Consider the following 20,080-nt stretch of genomic DNA (forward strand, 5'->3'; position numbering starts at 1 on the left):
ACGGGCTGCTGACACAGGAAGTGTGGGTTGTGTGGATTAGGGGGGGGGGGGGGGATATCTTTACTTAAAACAGGATGTGAACATAGCCCATACTGTTCAGCCATACATGTACACCATAGGCAACATAGAGAGTGATAGGATTCATTGCTCAAGGGAAATTGATAACAAATTAGTGAAAGTGGCCCCTGGCTGCTCATATGTGTTTTGATGAGCATCAATTTTGTTTTATGCCAATATCCCCATATGTTGCCTATGGACACTTTTTAATAAAATACCCAAATGAGTTTGGTTTTCACCCGACAGCTGTGTGTATGTGTATGTGAGACTGCGTGTGTGGGTGTGTGTGTGAGAGACTGTGTGTGTGTGTGTGTGAGGGAGAGACTGTGTCTGTGTGTGAGACTGCGTGTGTGAGTGTGTGTGTGTGAGACTGCGTGCATTGGCGATTTTATAGGGGGGGCAGGGGGGGCAAGTGCCCCCCCTGATTGGACAGCCCAACTCTGCTCAGATTCTTAAAAATAAAAAAAATAAAAAAAATACTTAACTACAATACTTAAATACATAATTGTGGTTTGTACCAGTTTGTGTTAGATCATCATTCATTTTAAAAGTGTTTTATTTATTTATTTATTACTTAAACTAGGCTACCTTTAAAAATATATATATATTCATAATCCACTAATGGCACAACTCGTCCGTCGAAAAAAATGAGATCTGACTGTACTGCTCAGTGCTCAACAAGCTACAACTAGCCAACCTGCTCACAATGGCGAAAAGAGCTATAAAAACAATTTACCACTTCTTCATAAAATAAAATAAAATCTGGCAATGTTAATGAAGAAGCTACCACTCGAAATGACAGCGCAGCAGGTGCAATCGAATGCAGAAGTGCTCCAGAGGCTATCGAAGCTAGCACACTAGCACTAGCACTAACACTAGCACCAGCACTAACACTAGCACTAACACTAACACTAACACTAGCACTAGCACCAGCACTAGCACCAGCACTAGCACTAGCACCAGCACCAGCACTAACACTAGCACTAACACTAGCACTAACACTAGCACTAACACTAGCACTAGCACTAGCACTAGCACTAGCACTAGCTACTAGCACCAGCACCAGCACCAGCACCAGCACCAGCACCAGCACTAGCACTAGCACTAGCTACTAGCACCAGCACCAGCACTAGCTACTAGCACCAGCACCAGCACTAGCACTAGCACCAGCACTAGCACTAGCACTAGCACTAGCACTAGCTACTAGCACCAGCACTAGCACCAGCACTAGCACTAGCAACATCACCATCGGCGAGGACGCTAGCACCAGCAGGCAGTTGCAGTTTGATGTTGTGATGTTGGGTATGGCCTAGTGCTCGGTCATAAAGTCATATTGACATGCTCGTGGTGTCTAGATGAAGTTTGATGCGTTGTACATATTGAATTGTCATACGGATTTCTTATTAGCATACTGTTCACAACTGGTATTCTTCGTAAATAGATGGGACGAGACGGCAGAACTGTTTTTTTTTCTCACGTCAAAATGTTGCCCCCCCTACTCTCAGAGGGTAAAATCGCCTATGACTGCGTGTGTGTGTGTGTGTGAGAGACTGCGTGTGTGTGTGAGAGAGAGAGAGACTGTGTGTGTGTGTGAGACTGTGTGTGTGTGTGTGAGAGAGAGACTGTGTGTGTGTGTGAGACTGCGTGTGTGTGAGACTGTGTGTGTGCGTGTGTGAGACTGCGTGTGTGTGTGTGTGAGACTGTGTGTGTGTGTGTGAGAGAGAGAGACTGTGTGTGTGTGTGTGTGTGAGAGAGAGAGAAACTGTGTGTGTGAGACTGCGTGTGTGTGCGTGTGTGTGTGTGTGTGTGTGTGGGGGGTGGCGGTCAGGAAGCTGGCTCATCAAGCCCCTGCGCGCCTTTCCCCGTCCCCAGCCCCGTCCCCAACCCCGTTCCCAGCCCCGTCCCCAGCCCTGTCCCCAGCCCCGTCCCCAGCCCTGTCCCCAGCCCCGTCCCCAGCCCTGTCCCCAGCCCCGTCCCCAGCCCTGTCCCGAGCCCCTGCCCCGTCCCCAGCTTGTTTCAGGAGGAAATCCTCTGACAGATCAGTGATGTGCAGCAGGGAGACGGCTGAGGGCCAAACGACCTCCCGGGCCCCTGCGGTTCAGCCCTGTCACCCTAACGTGATGAGCACAGCACCCCCCACCCCCTCCACAGTTCCCACCATCACCCAAATAAACACCTCTGTCAACACCTGATTCTACACTAAACACTTCTGTCAACACCTGATTCTACACTTAACACTTCTGTCAACACCTGATTCTACACTAAACACTTCTGTCAACACCTGATTCTACACTAAACACTTCTGTCAAAACCTGATTCTACACTAAACACTTCTGTCAATACCTTTGATTCTACACTAAACACTTCTGTCAACACCTGATTCTACACTAAACACTTCTGTCAACACCTGATTCTACACTAAACACTTCTGTCAACACCTGATTCTACACCAAACACTTCTGTCAACACCTGATTCTAAAGTACATCACTTTTTCCCACTTATTACGACGTCCAGTTCACAGTATGTGCCTCGTTGTGGTGAGTCCAGTCACCACAGGAAGCTTTATTTAAGAAACAGATCAACAAAACATATGTCCTCAGAGAGTGGATATACTGTACACTATCCCATGAGATACAGATTGCATATGTTACAAAGGTAAACAAATAGTCTATATGTAATCTATAAAGGCATGAAATATTCTATGAAGACATTTAAAGAGGAAGTGATACAGTATATACAGGTACACTTGACGACAGCAAATTATACACTTTCTAATAAGAAACAGGACACGAAGCCTTCTCATATTGCTGGTTCAAGTGCTACATTGTATGTGTTTTCCTTCAATACGTCTCTGCATTGACTGTGACCTTGATACCGTATGAGTCCATCACACCTCTCCCCAAAAAATGTCCCCCTCCATGTAAGTAGGAGGGGGTCAGAGTTCATAGTTGAGAGAGCGATGCACCCGCAACTGTGATGACCGTTCACCGTGGCACCATTCCTCTTGTATACTTGTAGGCAGTAAGCCCCCAGCGTCCAATCACAGTGATACACCCCCCCCCAACACCCCCAGTGTCCAATCACAGTGATACCCCCCCCCCCCCCCCCCAAGACCCCACAGTGTCCAATCACAGTGATACACCCCCCCCCCCCCCAAGACCCCCACAGTGTCCAATCACAGTGATACACCCCCCCCCCCCCCAAGACCCCCACAGTGTCCAATCACAGTGATACACCCCCCCCCCCCCCCCAAGACCCCCACAGTGTACAATCACAGTCCTCCCACTATAACCACGAGGTCCTGGTGGAGCGTTTGTTCCACCGGTGGGCCCATGGACCAGCAGGGGGGTGGCGGCAGTAACGCGGTGCCCCTCCTCTAGGCCTCTCTCGCGGGCTACGTGACCTGCCGGGGTCTGGGGGGGCTGGTAGTCAGGCCTCCTCGGCCGTGGCGTCTATTCCAGCATAGGTGAAGTTCTCGAAGAGTGCCATGTTCACGTAGGCCTGAGTAAAATGATATAGCACATAATGTAGGCCAAACGTTTTCTGTATCTGGAATAATAATGCATGCTGTTGATTTGAAAGAGTGAACAGAGTGGGATGTAGGTGTTTCACCCTTTACCTTCCTGGCTTCCTGCATCCTGTTTAGCTGAACAGATATCTGGGAGAAGGGAGGTCTCTCATAGGGGCGGTCTCTCCAGCACTGCCTCATCAACTCATACCTACACCCACAAACAACTATCAACCACAAGCAACCAACAACGCACTTTTTCACCACCATGATTTTGTTAGATGCACACACACACGCGCACACACACACACACACACACACACACACACACACACACACACGGACACAGACAGACACAGAGACACACACACACTCACACACACAGACACACACATGCACGCACACAGCCACTCGCACTCTCTCTCTCTCTCTCTCTCTCTATCTCACACACACACACACACACACACTCATGGTGGGAACACTTACACCTCATCGTCACAGTTCCTGGGCTGTTCCATTCTGTAGCCCTGGGGGAGCTTCTCATAGAGCTCTGCACATGTCATTCCACAGTAGGGAGTCCCACCTGAGAGAGAGAGAGAGAGAGAGAGAGAGAGAGAGAGAGGGGGGGAGTGAGAGAGAGAGGGGGAGTGAGAGATGGGGGGAAAGAGAAAGAAGAGAGGGGAATCATACCTTTGTCAATCTCTTCCTCTCATCATCATCATCATCATCATCATCATCACCACACATTATTTTATAACAGGCACATCGTATTCTTTCATGTCACATGTTCAGGTTCACATCAGTGAGTGAGAGGCCTCTTCCATGTCTCTCAGGCTCAGGAGGTGAAAGTAGTGTGTGAACTGAGACCTGTGGGTTTTAATCATACCAAGGTGCATATGTCCTCTCAAACAAATAGTGCACCTAAACTTTAACTTACCTAAACTCACAATCTCCCATAGAAGTACACCAAAAGACCACCTGACAGAGAAACAGAGGAATAGTTGGGCAAGGAAAGGGAGTGAGGACCCAGAGGGCCAGACAATATCAGTTTCAATGTGTAACACAGTTACAAAGCAGAAACACAGAAAGCACATTTATTCTTCAGAAGCACCACTATTCTGTGTGAGTGGCATGAGACCGCAGAGACCATTGGGCCCGGGACCACGAAAACAGATTCTTTCCCATGGCCATCAGACTCATCAACAAGGCCTGTGTCCCCCCACGGCCCCAACCCCCCTGTTACGGCTCGCATGCCCTCGCCTCCACAACCGCCTCCCTCTCTCCCCTCTGGGCCCGCTGACGAAGAGTCGGATCCCGACAAGAACGGCGCGCTCGTCTCCGACGATGACGCGGGCGCGGCTCTACTCACCGGTTTCCAATTCATCATCACCACACCTGTCCCTCGTTCTGCAAATCACCTTCAACCCCTACAAGAACCTGGTCTACACTCCACTCATCGCCAGATCTTACCATAACATATGTGGTAAAGTATAGCCTAGCCTACGATATTACTTACCTGTATTTTAATAATACAGGTAATGTAATGTATTTTGTAGTGCTTTTTTTCTCGTTTCCTGCTCGTGATTACTATCACTCACCCTGCCTCTCCTCCTCGTCTCTCCAGTATCCCGGACCCCCTCTGCTGAGTGTACCAGCTAGCAGAGCCCTCACCCTGCTCCACCTCCCGATCCCTCCGGCTCCCTTGAGCCAAGGACATTTATTATTATTTAGTGGCAGTTTGGTGGCTCCTATTATTTCCATCCTATTATATTTTTGTGGGATCCTTTTGTGGCTCCCCCTTTGTGTTATCTTATTAAATCGCCCCTCCGGGCTTTACCGTCCCTTGCCTCCTCCTTTCCTGTTGCGCCTGGGTCCCTAACCAAACCATCACACCCCCCCCCCCACACACACACTGACTCTATACCCCCGCTCCACTTACACACACTGACTCTATACCCCCCCACACACACACTGACTCTATACCCCCGCTCCACTTACACACAACCACATACTGTACCTCACTGGCACACGCACCACACACACTGTACTGTCCATAACACTACGCTCTGCACACTCACTGTCCATAACACTACACTCTGCACACTCACTGTCCATAACACTACACTCTGCACACTCACTGTCCATACACTCGCCACACCCCACCCTGGATACAGTATGTCGATATCACATCTGGCCCTCTGCTTTCTTTTAGTATATCGTCATTTGCACATTGCACTGTATTTTGTTTGCACTGTTTTTCGTATCTTGTATTTGCACTGTATTTTGTACGGTTTTGCACTGTCCTGTCCCATCCTGCACCCTGGGGTGGATCTACTCATTATTTAGCGAGGACACAGAAACACCCGTAGACTGTCCTGTCCCATCCTGCACCCTGGGGTGGATCTACTCATTATTTAGCGAGGACACAGAAACACCCGTTCACTGTCTGTCCGTTTACGACCGGCCCTCTGTGTCCTTTCTAGTTCTCCCTTTTTCTAGTAAACAAAGAGTCCGGTACAAACTGTCTATACCAAGGCCTTCTATTAGTACTCACACAGCACACACCACATAGACACGAGTGTGTGTGTGTGTGTGTGTGTGTGTGTGTGTGTCTGTGTGTGTGTGTGTGTGTGTGTGTGTGCGTGTGTGTGTGTGTGGTGTGTGAAAACTGTGGTGTAGCCAGCCGAACAGTGTTTACTTCGAGGGAACTCTCTCCACGACTCGGCTTTCACCCAACTTCCTTTCAATGTCCTACAAACCAAGCAGTAAAGTTTGATGGAGTGTATTAATAGGCTTTGTTTGACAGGCAGGGTGGCAGTCCAGTAGCTAGACTGTACCCTGGGTTTCCTGGGTTCTCTTATCAGTTCCCCTGCACTTTATTATCCGTTTGCGCATGATTTGTTGTTTTGGACTTTGGGCAGCACTAAGCATAGGTCATGTATAGAATAGAATAAGTGCATTTAGCCAGGCAGTCTTCTCCTTCAAAGCAATCCATCAGTGGAATCTATCAGAGAGTCCCCAACTTACTACTCTTTCAAAAGTGGTGTTAAGAAATGGCTGACAGTGTCAACACTGATCTGTGTGCGTGCGTGTGCGCATGTGTGTGTGTGTCTGTGTGTGTGTGTGTGTGTGTGGGAGAGTGTACGTGCCCGTCAGGTTCTTAACTAACATTTTAATGTAATTATGTATTATTTGTTATTATGTATATAATGTATTTTAATGTATTTGAATCATTGTAGTGCTCATGCCATCTGCCCCAGAGACTATGGTTGGAAATTAGCCAATTTGGCTAAACCAGCATGTTTACAGAAATGTTCCTTAATGTGCACTGTCTCTGAATTTAAACTATTAAATAAAAATAAATTAAAACTAGGGCTGCAAGCAGCAGTGAGCGGGCCCTTGCACCCCACGCGTGTCGGGGTGTGGCGCCGTTAAAGTGTGTGCTATTTCAGTGTCCAGTACTGAGAGAAACCTCCTGTCAACAGTAGGTGGCGCTCTAAGCATGACTCAATACCGGCGCATAGATGTGTTCAGGACGGTACCTTGATGAAGCATGATAAATGTTGAGTAAATCGGATAATGTATGTAGAAGTTATGATGACTTCCTGCTTGACCTGTAGGCGGCGCTATAAGTACGTATGACTCAATACTGACCTACAGATGTGTTCAGGACGCGACCTTCATCAAGCATGAGCAATTTGGGGTAAATCGGATAACGAATGTAGGAGTTATGAGGACTTCCTGTTTCACCAGTAGGTGGCGCTGTAGGTATGATGCAATACCGATGCATAGATATGTTCAGAATGTGACCTTCATGAAGCGTCAGCAATTTGGTGCAAATAGGATAATGTATGTAGCAGTTTTGAGGACTTCCTGTTTCACCAATAGGTGGCGTTATAAGTATGACGCAATACTGACACATAGATGTGTTCAGGACAGAACCGTCATGAAGCGTGAGAAATATTGGACAAATCGGATAATGTATGGAGGAGTTATGAGGACTTCGTGTTTTATAGCGAAATGTCAGTGTGGCGGGGCGCCACGGCAAGGCTGTTTGGTGAAAACAAATTTTTTTTATAACCTTTGATCACAAAGGTCTTAAGATGAAGCTGACCGAATATGAAGTTGATAGGATGAAATCTGTAGGAGGAGTTCGTTAAAGTACGAGGCATGGAAATGGTAAAAACAAGGACAAAATGGCACATTTAGAGCAAAATGGCGGACTTCCTGTTGGATGTTGGGTATAGCTCCAAGAGACATTTTAGTGTGTATTGATGAACTTCATATGCCCACCGAATTTCGTTCGCCTACATCAAACTGAAAGGTGGGGCTCTCCATTTTAAATTTTCCAGGGGGCGCTTTGAGCCGTTTTGCCACGCCCATTTCCGTCACCCATGAATTATCAAATTTTTCACCGGGACTGACGTATCTGCAAAGTTTCATCCGTTTTCATCGATGTTTAGGCCGCCAAAAAGGCATTTGTTTGGGGAGAAGAAGAATAATAATCCTTCGAATTTCAATAGGGCCTCGCACCGCCAGTGCTCGGGCCCTAATAAAAACTAGGGCTGCGAGCAGCAGTGAGCGGGCCCTCGCACCCCACGCGCGTCGGGGTGTGGCGCCGTTAAAGGCTGTGCTATTTCAGTGTCCAGTACGAGAGAAACTTCCTGTCACCAGTAGGTGGCGCTCTAAGCGTGACTCAATACCGATGCATAGATGTGTTCAGGACGGTACCTTGGTGAAGCGTGAGAAATGTAGAGTAAATCGGACAATGTATGTAGGAGTTATGAGGACTTCCTGCTTTACCAATAGGTGGCGCTATAAGTATGACGCAATACTGACACATAGATGTGTTCAGGACAGAACCGTCATGAAGCGTGAGATATATGGGACAAATTGGATAATGTATGGAGGAGTTATGAGGACTTACTGTTTCACCAATAGGTGGCGCTATAAGTATGATGCAATACTGAAACATAGATGTGTTCAGGACAGAACCGTCATGAAGCGTGAGATATATCGGACAAATTGGATAATGTATGTAGGAGTTATGAGGACTTCCTGTTTCACCAATAGGTGTCGCTATAAGTATGACGCAATACTGACACATAGATGTGTTCAGGACAGAACCTTCATGAAGCGTGAGATATATCGGACGAATTGGATAATGTATGTAGGAGTTATGAGGACTTCCTGTTTCACCAATAGGTGGCGCTATAAGTATGATGCAATACTGACACAAAGATGTGTTCAGGACAGAACCGTCATGAAGCATGAGATATATGGGACAAATTGGATAATGTATGTAGGAGTTATGAGGACTTCCTGTTTCACCAATAGGTGGCGCTATAAGTATGATGCAATACTGACACAAAGATGTGTTCAGGACAGAACCGTCATGAAGCGTGAGATATATCGGACAAATTGGATAATGTATGTAGGAGTTATGAGGACTTCCTGTTTCACCAATAGGTGGCGCTATAAGTATGACGCAATACTGACACATAGATGTGTTCAGGACAGAACCTTCATGAAGCGTGAGATATATCGGACGAATTGGATAATGTATGTAGGAGTTATGAGGACTTCCTGTTTCACCAATAGGTGGCGCTATAAGTATGATGCAATACTGAAACATAGATGTGTTCAGGACAGAACCGTCATGAAGCGTGAGATATATCGGACAAATTGGATAATGTATGGAGGAGTTATGAGGACTTTGTGTTTTATGGCGAAATGTCAAACTTTGGCGGGGCGCCACGGCATGGGTGTATGGTGAAAACTCAATTTTTTTGATAACTTTTGATCACAAAGGTCTTAAGATGAAGCTGACCGAATATGAAGTTGATCGGATGAAATCTGTAGGAGGAGTTTGTTGAAGTACGAGACATGGAAATGGTAAAAACAAGGACAAAATGGCACATTAAAAGCAAAATGGCTGACTTCCTGTTGGATGTTGGGTATAGGTCCAAGAGACATTTTAGTGTGTCTCGATGAACTACATATGCCCACCGAATTTGGTTTGAAGAAGGTAGAAGGTAGGAGAATAATAATCCTTCGAGTTTCAATAGGGCCTCGCACCGCCAGTGCTCGGGCCCTAATAAAATGTAACTGTTGGTATTGTATGATACCTTTGCTGGAAGCTGTGTAAGACATTACTGAGCATGTCTGAGGACATGATGTGTTTTGGTCGGAGGATGAACTCGACAGACAGACAGATGGACAACTTACACGTCACTCTTGGTGGTGTACACGCTGTAGTTTAAAGACTCAATGGCCATCCAGCGCACTGGCAGCCTTCCCTGCGAGACAAAGACAAGCTATCAACCTCATGAAAGCGTCTTTGAGTGTTTTCACAGGGAACGTGAGCGCCCCCTGCAGGTGTTTGACTCGAGTGTGAACCCACCATGGTCTTTTTGACGTACACCTCCTCCCCTCGGGACAGACCGAAGTCGGCTATCTTGGCCACTAGGTTGTCTCCTACCAGAACATTCCGAGCAGCCAGGTCTCTGTGGATGAACTAGACGAGAGGAGGAGAGGGAGGAGAGAAGGAGAGGGAGGAGAGGAAGCGAGGGAGGAGAGGAGGAGAGGAAGGAGAGGAAGTGAGGGAGAGGAAGCGAGGGAGGAGAGGAGGAGAGGAGGAGAGGAAGGAGAGGAAGGAGAGGAAGCAAGGGAGGAGAGGAAGCGAGGGAGGAGAGGAGGAGAGGAAGTAGGATGACCATTCCCATTAACTCCTACTACATCAGCTTCACACCACAAAACTGAAATGTGAAGTCAGTCCCTTCCCACTGTGGATGTGAGCATCATCCCTCTATCTACCTGTAGAGCATCATCCTTCTATCTACCTGTACAGCATCATCCCTCTATCTACCTGTAGAGCATCATCCCTCTATCTACCTGTTTGTCGCTAAGGTAGTGCATGCCGGTCGCCACGTCGACGGCAAACTGCAGCAGCTGCTGGGAGGTGAGGGTGGAGGCGGTGCCGTGCTCCTTGGCGAAGGCGGGGTCTGTCTCCAGGACCCGGCTCTTCCTCAGGAAGTCCAGCAGGTTGCCGTAGGGGGCGTACTCGATGGCGATGTACAGGTACCCTGCAGCATTGGGAGGGGGGAGGGGGAGGCCTGTTAGAGGGGGAGGGGTCTGTGGAAACTAAAAGGAAGGATGAACTAAGCCGATCCCCTGTTTATCGTTTAATTTAGTTACATTATAGTTATAGTTAGTTGATGAAGATACTAGAGTTTTCCACAGAAATGTGAAGATGCCTTATAGACTAGGTCTTTCACTACTGTCCTATCAGGAGACGGAGAGAATCGGAGCAGTCTGAGTTACTAGAGAACATGCAGACTAGAGAAAAAGAGTGGATTTGAGAAGAAAAAAAAACGTTCCACTAATGGCCTTTCCATTCTAGACTTCCTCTCCTCCTCATATTATCAATCATACAGTAGATCTCAGAACATAAAACCAGCAATTCAATTATTTAACAGAACCATCGGATATCGCTCGGAAATTGAGATGTCATGCTTGAAACATGTTCCATGAGACCTTTATAGAGATAGGCAGCAGAGTAGTTTGCTTATGTGGCATATGGACAAGAAAAACAAAACATGATCGCATAAATGCTTCAAGCAGACAAAGGATGTTTGACTTGGAGGACATGCTTGCCAGGTGCAGAGGGACTGAATGCATCTGAACAACTAACATCTGAACTATTTCATGCACTGCACAGAAGGCTGTGGACCTCATTATATTCCACAAAGAAATGCATTTATTTCAGTAGCAAGGCCAATCTGCTTGAGAGTTGCTATAAATATATTCAAATCTGGACACTGTATAATATGCTTTCACATCTCTAAAATGATGAGTTATTAAGAAATTACTTATTAAGAAAGAGATAGATAAAAGTGGCTACCTCTCCTAGTCCCTAAGGTGTTAAAAGGCTGTTATTGGCCTTAATGTCCACAAGGTGGCCCACTCACCCCTGTTTTCGCAGGCTCCTATGAGGTTGATGATGTTGGGATGCTGGCCTAGTTTACACAACACTTCCAGTTCTCCTGCAAAGTCTCGGTGGTCGTTCTCTGAGGCAAACTCTACATAAAACAGCACACAAACCAAATCACAAAACGGTTCTGCGAAAGCTGCTCGTTCCATCTAACCAGTGACTTGTTTTGTTAAGAGCTTAGATCTGTTGGATAAGTGTTGTCTTTAGAGTTTGTGGGTTTTAGAGCTGTGTTTGAGCGTATGTGTGTCGTTGTGTGTGTGTGTGTGTATGTGTGTGTGTGTGTGTGTGTGTGACCTTTCAGCATCTTGATGGCGGCGCTCATCTTGTTGCCGTCCTTCTTGATCATGGCCTTGATGACCTGTCCAAAGTTGCCCTCGCCGATGACGTCCTCAAACTTGATGTCATCCCACTCCAGGATGGGGTAGGTGAGGGGCTCGGAGGTGGGCTTCGGTCTCCGGGTCAGAGTCAGGGTCCCGGAGTTAAACTGAAGAATGGTCTCCTCTCCCTTTGGGTTGAGAGGTTTAGAAACAACATGAAATGAAAGCTTTCAATGGTGGTGAAGGACTTACATCGGTACACTGCAGCTGAGTGCTTTGTAACACACATTAACATCACAGCAGTGTGAAGGGTGTGTTTGTACTGTATGCATTAGTGTAAGGTGGAAGTAAGTGTGTGTGTGTGTGTGTGTGTGTGTGTGTACGTGTGAGTGTGTACGTGTGCGTGTGTACGTGTGTGCGTGCGTGTGTGTGTGTACGTGTGTGTGTGTACGTGTGCGTGTTATGTGTGTGTGTGCGCGCGTGTGTGCATGTGTGTGTTGCTCACCGATCCAGACTGATAGGTAAAGGTGCGTCGTCGGTTGAGCAGCGTCTTCCGGACGCAGAAGAGCGCCAGCAGGGCCAGCAGGATGGTGACACACGTGACCGTGACCGAGCCCACCACCGCCACCAGCAGCTGGTAGCCCTCGTTCCCCGGCCGGCCCCCCACCCCCTGGGTGGTCGGGGTGAAACTCTGGAGGCCTGAGGGGAAGGAGGTGGGTGGTGTCGAGGATTGGTGAGAGAGAGGAGAGGTAAACATTCTGTCAGGAGGGTGAACTATGAGCTGAGAATGGCCTCTTCCTTGTGGGACTACGTCCAGGGACTATTCTTCAAGTAAAAACAGGTTTAGGTTCAATGTGCTACAAGCTCAGGAAAAGGTTTAGTATGTGTCCAGTTAAAACAGCCCTCAGTTAATATATAAGAGCATTGACGTCAGTAGTCTCCCTTCAAAATGGCGCTGTTACTCTATACGCATCATATCCTCCCTCACCATCACCCTGGGTCCTGGCCTGGACGAACTTGCTCCACTCGCCGGGCACTTTGGAGAAAGCGCGCACCCGGAACTGGTAGAGGGTGCTGCCGTTCAGCGCCATCACGTCCTTGGCGGTTTTGTTTCCGTCGTCCGTGTCCACCCAGGAGTGGGGGCTACCGTGGCCCATGGGCTGGTACTCGATGATGTATTTGATTATGCCCCCGTTGGGGTCTTCGGGGGGCTGCCACCTCACCTGCACGGCTGACACGGAGAGAGGGAGGGCCTGGACGTTGCGGGGGGAGGAGGGTCCTGGGGGGGACAGGGAGATACCGGCAGGGTTAGGGTAGAGCAGGGAGATACCGGAAGGGTTAGGGTAGAGCAGATGGTGTTAGCATAGCTGCTAGCCAGGATGCTACAGAAAGACCGTTGATGCTAGTCTCCTCTGTGGATTCGCCGCTACTCTAGTCGTTTGGCTAGGCAAAAAGAGCGACTTGGTGTTATTGTTGTGGTCGCCGTCAGTGAATTTAAATCCCTAACACTATATCACCTCAGCTGCTCAAACACAATTTGTGGGCGGGGGAGTGGAGTCACCACATTAACCACAGCCAATCAGGCTCATGGCGCTGTCTGTTCTGTAGTTACCCTGGCTGTTGATGCGGAAGCGGTAGGGCTTCGAGGCGGGCCCCTGGCTGCCACAGTTGAGCAGCGTGACTAGCACAGTGTAGTCCCGGTGGTACTCCAGGTTGTAGAACTTGGTGGAGAGCACGTTGAGGAGGGTGGTCACCTCCCTCAGCTTCTCGCCCGAGGGGGAGGGGCCGAAGAGCTGCACTAGGAAGCCGCTGGCCGCGCCCGCGTCTCCGGGCAGCAGCCAGCGCACGGTGGCGTTGCGGCCCTCCAGCGAGCTGAAGTCTATCTCAGGTCGAACCGTGGGCTCTACGGCGACACAGAACACTCAGTCAGGGAGGGGGGAGAGGGGCGGAGGGAGGGGGGAGAGGGGCGGAGGGAGGGGGTAGTCCGCTATTCTAGCTCATCTTTAACAACGGAACTGTGCTCAGTGAGTCAGCACTCCTTAACACTCCTTAACATTTTCACCACCCTCTCTGTCCTCACACACATACACACACACACACACACATACACACACACACACTCTCTCTCGCTCTGTACCACCGTCAATTCAATACTAAACCCCTGACACTGATGATCTGACTGCCATGATGGAAAAATGATTTTTTAAAGATTAAATGTCTATTTTTTAAATGTATGGACCAACCATTACTCATTTCATTCCGATAAGATGGAAGTTCTCCTCTAATACCATTAACAGTTAAACTGTACCCCAGCCCACCATCAACCAAATCTACCACAAGGGGTAAAAGCCCAAACCCAACAGGTGTGTCTGCCCTTGTCTGTGTGCTGTTCACCTGGGCACTCTGTCTCCATGATGGTCTCGGGCCCCGGGGCCCTCTCCCCGCCCTCCCCAGGCCGGCTCACCTGGGCACTCTGTCTCCATGATGGCCTCGGGCCCCGGGGCCCCCTCCCCGCCCTCCCCAGGCCGGCTCAGCTGCACACGCACGTGGTAGCGGGTAGATGGCTTCAGGTTCATCAGTGTGATGGGCTCTATGCTGTACACTGGCAGACATGGACATGGGCAGAACGTTTAGACAGCATTCAAAACATTCAGGCAACGTTTTCACGTAATTTCTTCAAAACGGGAACTAGGCAGGGGCACAGAGTATCTGGTCATAACGAGCGTCCAAATAAGACACCGCTGCTGACGAGCTCCAGTCTGCGGAGGCTCGCCGAGTCCCTCACCGATGATGGAGGACCAGGAGTTCCCGTTCTCCATGGGCTTGTAGAGGAGCTTGGTGGAGATGACAGGGCCGTCCCCCCGGTAGGAGTCCACAGGCCTCACCACCAGCTGCTTGCTCCTCTTCTCCAGGAGCTTGGGAGCCGTGTTGGGAATGGGGGGCTCTGAGAGAGAGAGAGAGAGAGAGAGAGAGAGATAGATAGAGAGAGAGAGAACATGTGTGTGTATGAGAGAGAGATAGAGAGAGAGATAGTGAGAGAGAGATAGTGAGAGAGAGATAGTGAGAGAGACAGAGAGAGAGCACATGTGTGTGTGTATGAGAGAGAGATAGAGAGAGACAGAGAGACAGAGAAAGAGATAGTGAGAGAGAGATAGTGAGAGAGAGAGAGAGAGAGAGAGAGAGAGAGAGAATACTGTTGTCATACATTAAAGGCCCTACGAGGAGTTTCGGGAAGCGGAAGTGTTTTTCGCCCAAAAAGATCACATTTCCCATGAGCATCCCCGCGCACTGTCATAAAACTTAGCTACTTGAGCCGGGTGTTTTGAAGACGGCACGATGGCCACCGACGAGGTAATTACATAGGTCTTACCAGTAACGTTACTTTTGACAATATATAACGGTCATATTTGCTCGCGCTGTCGCTTGTCGGCGGCGTAGGCTACTGCAGTAAATCGTTTCGTCATTTCAAGGAAGTTCTGGACAACCCAACCACAAAATAATAATCTAAAAATAAACTACATAGAAGAAACGACATTTGTCGGAAATGGACACATAAACAAGTGTGGGTAATGTAGAGTGACTACATCTGTAAAAAAAAATAAACAGCTCCCCATGTTATTCAATCAATTGAATTGTTGTTAGATGACTTGATTGTATTGTTGATATTTGTATATTATTGTATGTTAATTTCTTATTGTTTGTCAATGTTAATAATTTTCTGTACTGCTTTGGCAACATAGTTTTTTTTACACCTGTCATGCCAATAAAGCTTACAGTATTTGAATTTGAGTAAGGGAGAGGGAGAGACAGAGACACAGAAGGGGTGAAGATTATGCTATCGTTTGGTCAAGATGAAGCATATCTAGAGAGACCAAGACCAGACCCAGACTAGACAGATCCAAACCTGGGAGAATAGAAACCTCTCTTCCTCTCACCTTTCACGGTCAGGTTGAACTTGCGCGAGTCCTGCCCACCATGCGTGGAGACCCTGCACTCCCATAAGCCCTCATGCTCCGCAGACAGGCGAGGGATATGGAACTGGGCCGTGCTCTTATTGGAATCCATGGTGGTCGTAGAGGCCTGGAACGGCAGTGTGAGACATCATATATACATCTATATACTATATCTATATCTATATATACATCTATATACTATATATATATACGTCGATATCTACGACTTCTCTTACAGTTACAGCCCGATTTTGTAATTTCTCCAAACACAGAGTAACCTCCATACCCCCCTCTGTCAAGCTCTCTGCCCCACCTTCAGCACGGTGCTGTCCAGCTTGCGCAGCTCGATGCTGCCGTGGCTGGGGAGGGGGTTGCCCGTGGCGGAACACAGGATTTTCGGGCTAGAGTGAAGGTTCCACTCCACGGTACCGGCCATGTCCAGGATCTGGGGGGCGCGGTCTGACCAGGGAAGCGAAGAAGAGAGCGGAATGAGAGAGACGGAGCCGGGGGAGGGGTAGAGAACGGGATGAGAGAGACGGAGCCGGGGGAGGGGTAGAGAACGACGACAGCGATGATGATTGATTAGGAGAAGAGCGGGCGATGACCTGGCCGGCCCGGTCCGGCTTACCTGATTTCTCGCAGTGCTTCCCCCTCCACCCGGTGGGGCACTGGCAGCCGCTGAAGCGGTTACACACCCCCCCGTTATCACAGTCACAGCGCAGCCGGCAGTCGGGCCCGTACATGTCCTTCAGGCAGGCTGGAGGACAGAGGGACAGACACAGCAAGGCCTCTCAACACAGGGTATGTGTGTGTGTGTGTGTGTGTGTGTGTGTGTATGTTGCACTTCATAAGTGTTTTTTCTGAATTTTTTGTATTTTATGTGATGCTGACTATTTTAATTTCCTCCTCCTCGGATCAATAAGGTAATCAATCAATCAATCAATCTACGCTCTCAGAAAAAAAGAGTGCGATGTAGAACTACGTGTCCCTGTAGAGGAAATCTTTGAAAAAGAAAAGCACCAGACAGAACCCCTTTTTCGGTTCCGAACGGCATCTTTTACCTTTTACCATTTAGGTTCTATGGAACCACAGTTCTATTTAGAACCCAAAAGGTTCTGTCTGACCTGAAAAGCAGTCTTTCTGAAGCTTTTTTCAGAGGTTTCTCCTACCAACAAGGATAAATGGTTCGGCACAGCGCTTTCTTTTTTTGAGAGTATATGTCAAACATGCCTGTAACATACTGTAGATGTGCCGTGCGTCATCTTCTTCACTGTACGGTGGTGTGGGTCAGAACTCACATATGTTGCAGCGGTTGCCGGACCAGCCGCTGGCGCAGGAGCAGCCGTACGGGTCGGGCAGGCAGAAGCGCAGCCCCTTACAGTCCAGCTCTGACCGGCAGCGCTCCTGGCAGTTCCGCCCAAACATCCCCTCTCTGCAGGCTGGAACAGAGACATATACACGTACAGCACTGCAATGGGGTAGCAGCATGTTACATCGCATATTATATGTCTCTCTCTCTCTCTCCATTTTCCTCCCTCTCCTCTCTCTCGCCATTTTCCTCCCTCTCTCCATTTTCCTCCCTCTCCTCTCTCTCTCCATTTTCCTCCCTCTCCTCTCTCTCTCTCTCCCTCTCTCTCTCACTCTCTCTCTCTCTCTCTCTCTCTCTCTCTCTCTCTCTCTCACACACACACACACACACACACACACACACACACCACCTTACCTGTCTCACAGTGTAGTCCCATGAAGCCAGGTGGGCAGACGCAGTCGCCGGTCGAGTCGTGGCACACACCTCCGTTCAGACACTCAGGACAGTCCTGGTCACAGAACACACCCCACTTCTGACCGGGACAGTCTGAGGCAGCAGAGAGGGGTCCAGGATGAAATAAGATAAGATAACATATTATTATTAATAGGGGGGAGGGGGATTCAGTTGTTATAGTATTCGGGTGTTACAGCAGCAGTGGCAGCGGTGCAGCATAAGCAGAAAAAGCATACAGTATACTATACGTAGTATACATACAGTATACATAGTATATACATAGTATACATAATATAGTAAGAATAATGAGCAAGTGAAACGTGGAAGGGCAAAATATATATATTAAAATGTAAAGTGTTAAAGGGGGGGGGGGGGGGGGCTCTTGTCCAAGAATGGGAGGGGGGTCTGGGCTCAGGCACTGTTGTACAGTCTGATTAGACACATGCAGCACAACTAACACATTGTGATAATGTGTGTGTGTGTGTGTCAGTGTGTGTGATGTGTATTTGCCTATGTTTATCTGTATGTGTGTGTAGTGTGGGTTTGTGCTGTCCCGTACACAGGGAGGGGCGAAAGGGGCGGTCGCACCGGCCCTGCGCTTTAGAAGGCCTTGCGTCAGGCAGGAATTTTTTTAATTTATTTTTTACTTAGTATTGCCCTGTATTGCCTATATTCAGCAGTGCAGCGTATGCTAGGCTACGTCACAACCATGGAAGATGCATGGTTTTGTGCCATGTGGAGAAAAAGACGTGCATGCATAGTGCATAAAGGCCTCGCCATGCCTATTTCACACAGGGCCTCGCATATCTCCCAGAAGGCCCTGCCCCTACCTCGGACAATCAGCCTGATCCAGGCCCCCAGGAGGGGGCTGTCGCCCACGTAGCTGGCGCTGTAGATGCCTGCGTCGGCAGCGTCGGCGTTCTGTACCGTTAGCACGGCCGTACTGTTTGATACGTCATTCCAGTGGGTCATGTAGTGGTAGTTTCCTGCAAAACAGCACAGAGCAAGAGCCAGAAGATTAGATGAACTCATGGTAAACTGAATCATATATATCTATTGTGAGTCAGCCAGCTAAATCTATTTTCCATCAGTGCCCTTTTCGATGACTCTCTCCTCCAGACGACTTTATAAGTGCTTTTCCTCAGTCGAGGTCCAGTCATTGTTTGATGAAGAGTCAGTGGGTTAGGGTAACTGGACGGCATCTTCCTGTGTCCACCATGTCATGTCTTCTCTGGAACTATTTGTGCCCTCTCCTGTGAGCCATGTCTCTCTTATGAAGTATCTAGCCCATGTTTACTGCTCTGTATATGTTCTTAGCCAACAGACAAACATTTTCCAGGAGCTTGCTCGATCATCTCGTTGAGAGAGGTCAAGGAAGAATTTTTACAGCTCACTTTTTTGGCCCCAAACAGTTTTTTTGCTTCCCTCTGGAATATGTAGGGGTGGGACCTATGTCCACCTCCCCTTGTTCTCTGTAAAGCGCATTGTGTTGACTCTGTGTATGAAATGTCCTATACAAATAAAGTTTGATTTGATGTCTCAGCTCCGCTCCCTCTCTACCACTCACTCTGGCTGTGTTTGGAATCGCTCCCTATTCACTATATAGTGCACTATATGGGGTGTCAGCCATTTTGTTTGTAGTGTCCGAATTCTACACGGAATTTTCGTTCCCTATATAGTCCACTATTTATTACCCACAATTCACCTTGATTTCCAGGGAACAGTGCATGTACCCTACATTTTCTCCGTTCCCTAGGTAGTTCACTACATGGTGAACCCTATATAGGGAATAGGGAGTGAGGGAACGAGGGAGCGATTCCGAACACAGCTTCTGACTCACCCGGAGACAGCAGGCCCTGGGCCCTGGTTGGCTGTCTGAGAGACTCACCGTTGTACTTCCAGGTCACATCTCTCTTCTGGGAGCTGAGGACCTGCATGGCCATGTCGACCGTGTCGCCTTTGTTAGCTGTCACTGTCAGGTAGGGCGGGACAAAATGCGCTGAAAGAGAGGAACACACAACACATTACTGACACACTCACAGCGTACCCTGCTAGTATACAAAAGAAGGTTCATCCTAAAGTCCAGAGGGATGTTTGTCAGTCTACCTTCGGCACAGTTGTTGATGAGCGTGACTTTATCCAGCAGTATGGGGTCCTGGGTAGCTTCACAGTAGAAGATGCCTATGTAGCCCAGGTGCCCAAACTCCCTGGCCTCCACCTCCCTGGTCTTGGGCCTTTTGATCTTGAAGCTAGGCCTTTGGGGGAGCCTGAGGATGTAGTCATCTCTGCTGATGTCCAGGGTGAGGTCTTCTGCATTCCTCTCTCCAGTGATACAGGTGAGGGAGAAGAGCTGGCTAGGGACCTCCACGTTGGAGATCATGGTCAGGTCGATAACTGCAGCTGTGGAGATGGGCTTTTGTCACTTGCTTTTTCAAAAAAGTTATACATGTTTAGGAGAGTTAGCCAGCTCTATTCATTTCTAACCCAGA

General features: G+C 48.5%; 1 protein-coding gene across 1 annotated transcript in view; it reads right to left on the minus strand.

The window, feature by feature from the left end:
• Positions 1–3,410: 3,410 nt before the first annotated feature.
• The window catches only part of tie1 (tyrosine kinase with immunoglobulin-like and EGF-like domains 1), a 17,552-nt gene continuing 882 nt past the window's right edge, over positions 3,411–20,080 (minus strand). The window contains exons 2-23 of the mRNA XM_084436086.1: positions 19,698–19,991; positions 19,480–19,590; positions 18,422–18,577; positions 17,553–17,684; positions 17,128–17,268; positions 16,458–16,586; positions 16,143–16,288; positions 15,812–15,956; positions 14,662–14,820; positions 14,341–14,478; positions 13,489–13,779; positions 12,865–13,155; positions 12,382–12,575; positions 11,854–12,064; positions 11,537–11,647; positions 10,461–10,651; positions 9,970–10,083; positions 9,795–9,865; positions 4,504–4,544; positions 4,053–4,149; positions 3,678–3,777; positions 3,411–3,559 (exon numbers count right to left, since the gene is read on the minus strand). Coding sequence (XP_084292212.1) covers positions 3,488–3,559; positions 3,678–3,777; positions 4,053–4,149; positions 4,504–4,544; positions 9,795–9,865; positions 9,970–10,083; positions 10,461–10,651; positions 11,537–11,647; positions 11,854–12,064; positions 12,382–12,575; positions 12,865–13,155; positions 13,489–13,779; positions 14,341–14,478; positions 14,662–14,820; positions 15,812–15,956; positions 16,143–16,288; positions 16,458–16,586; positions 17,128–17,268; positions 17,553–17,684; positions 18,422–18,577; positions 19,480–19,590; positions 19,698–19,991 — 3,335 coding nt within the window. The 3' untranslated portion in view covers positions 3,411–3,487. The remainder of the gene's footprint in view (positions 3,560–3,677; positions 3,778–4,052; positions 4,150–4,503; positions 4,545–9,794; positions 9,866–9,969; positions 10,084–10,460; positions 10,652–11,536; positions 11,648–11,853; positions 12,065–12,381; positions 12,576–12,864; positions 13,156–13,488; positions 13,780–14,340; positions 14,479–14,661; positions 14,821–15,811; positions 15,957–16,142; positions 16,289–16,457; positions 16,587–17,127; positions 17,269–17,552; positions 17,685–18,421; positions 18,578–19,479; positions 19,591–19,697; positions 19,992–20,080) is intronic.

The sequence above is a fragment of the Borostomias antarcticus genome (assembly GCF_949987555.1).
Source record: "Borostomias antarcticus genome assembly, chromosome: 3".
Taxonomy (NCBI): Eukaryota; Metazoa; Chordata; class Actinopteri; order Stomiiformes; family Stomiidae; genus Borostomias; species Borostomias antarcticus.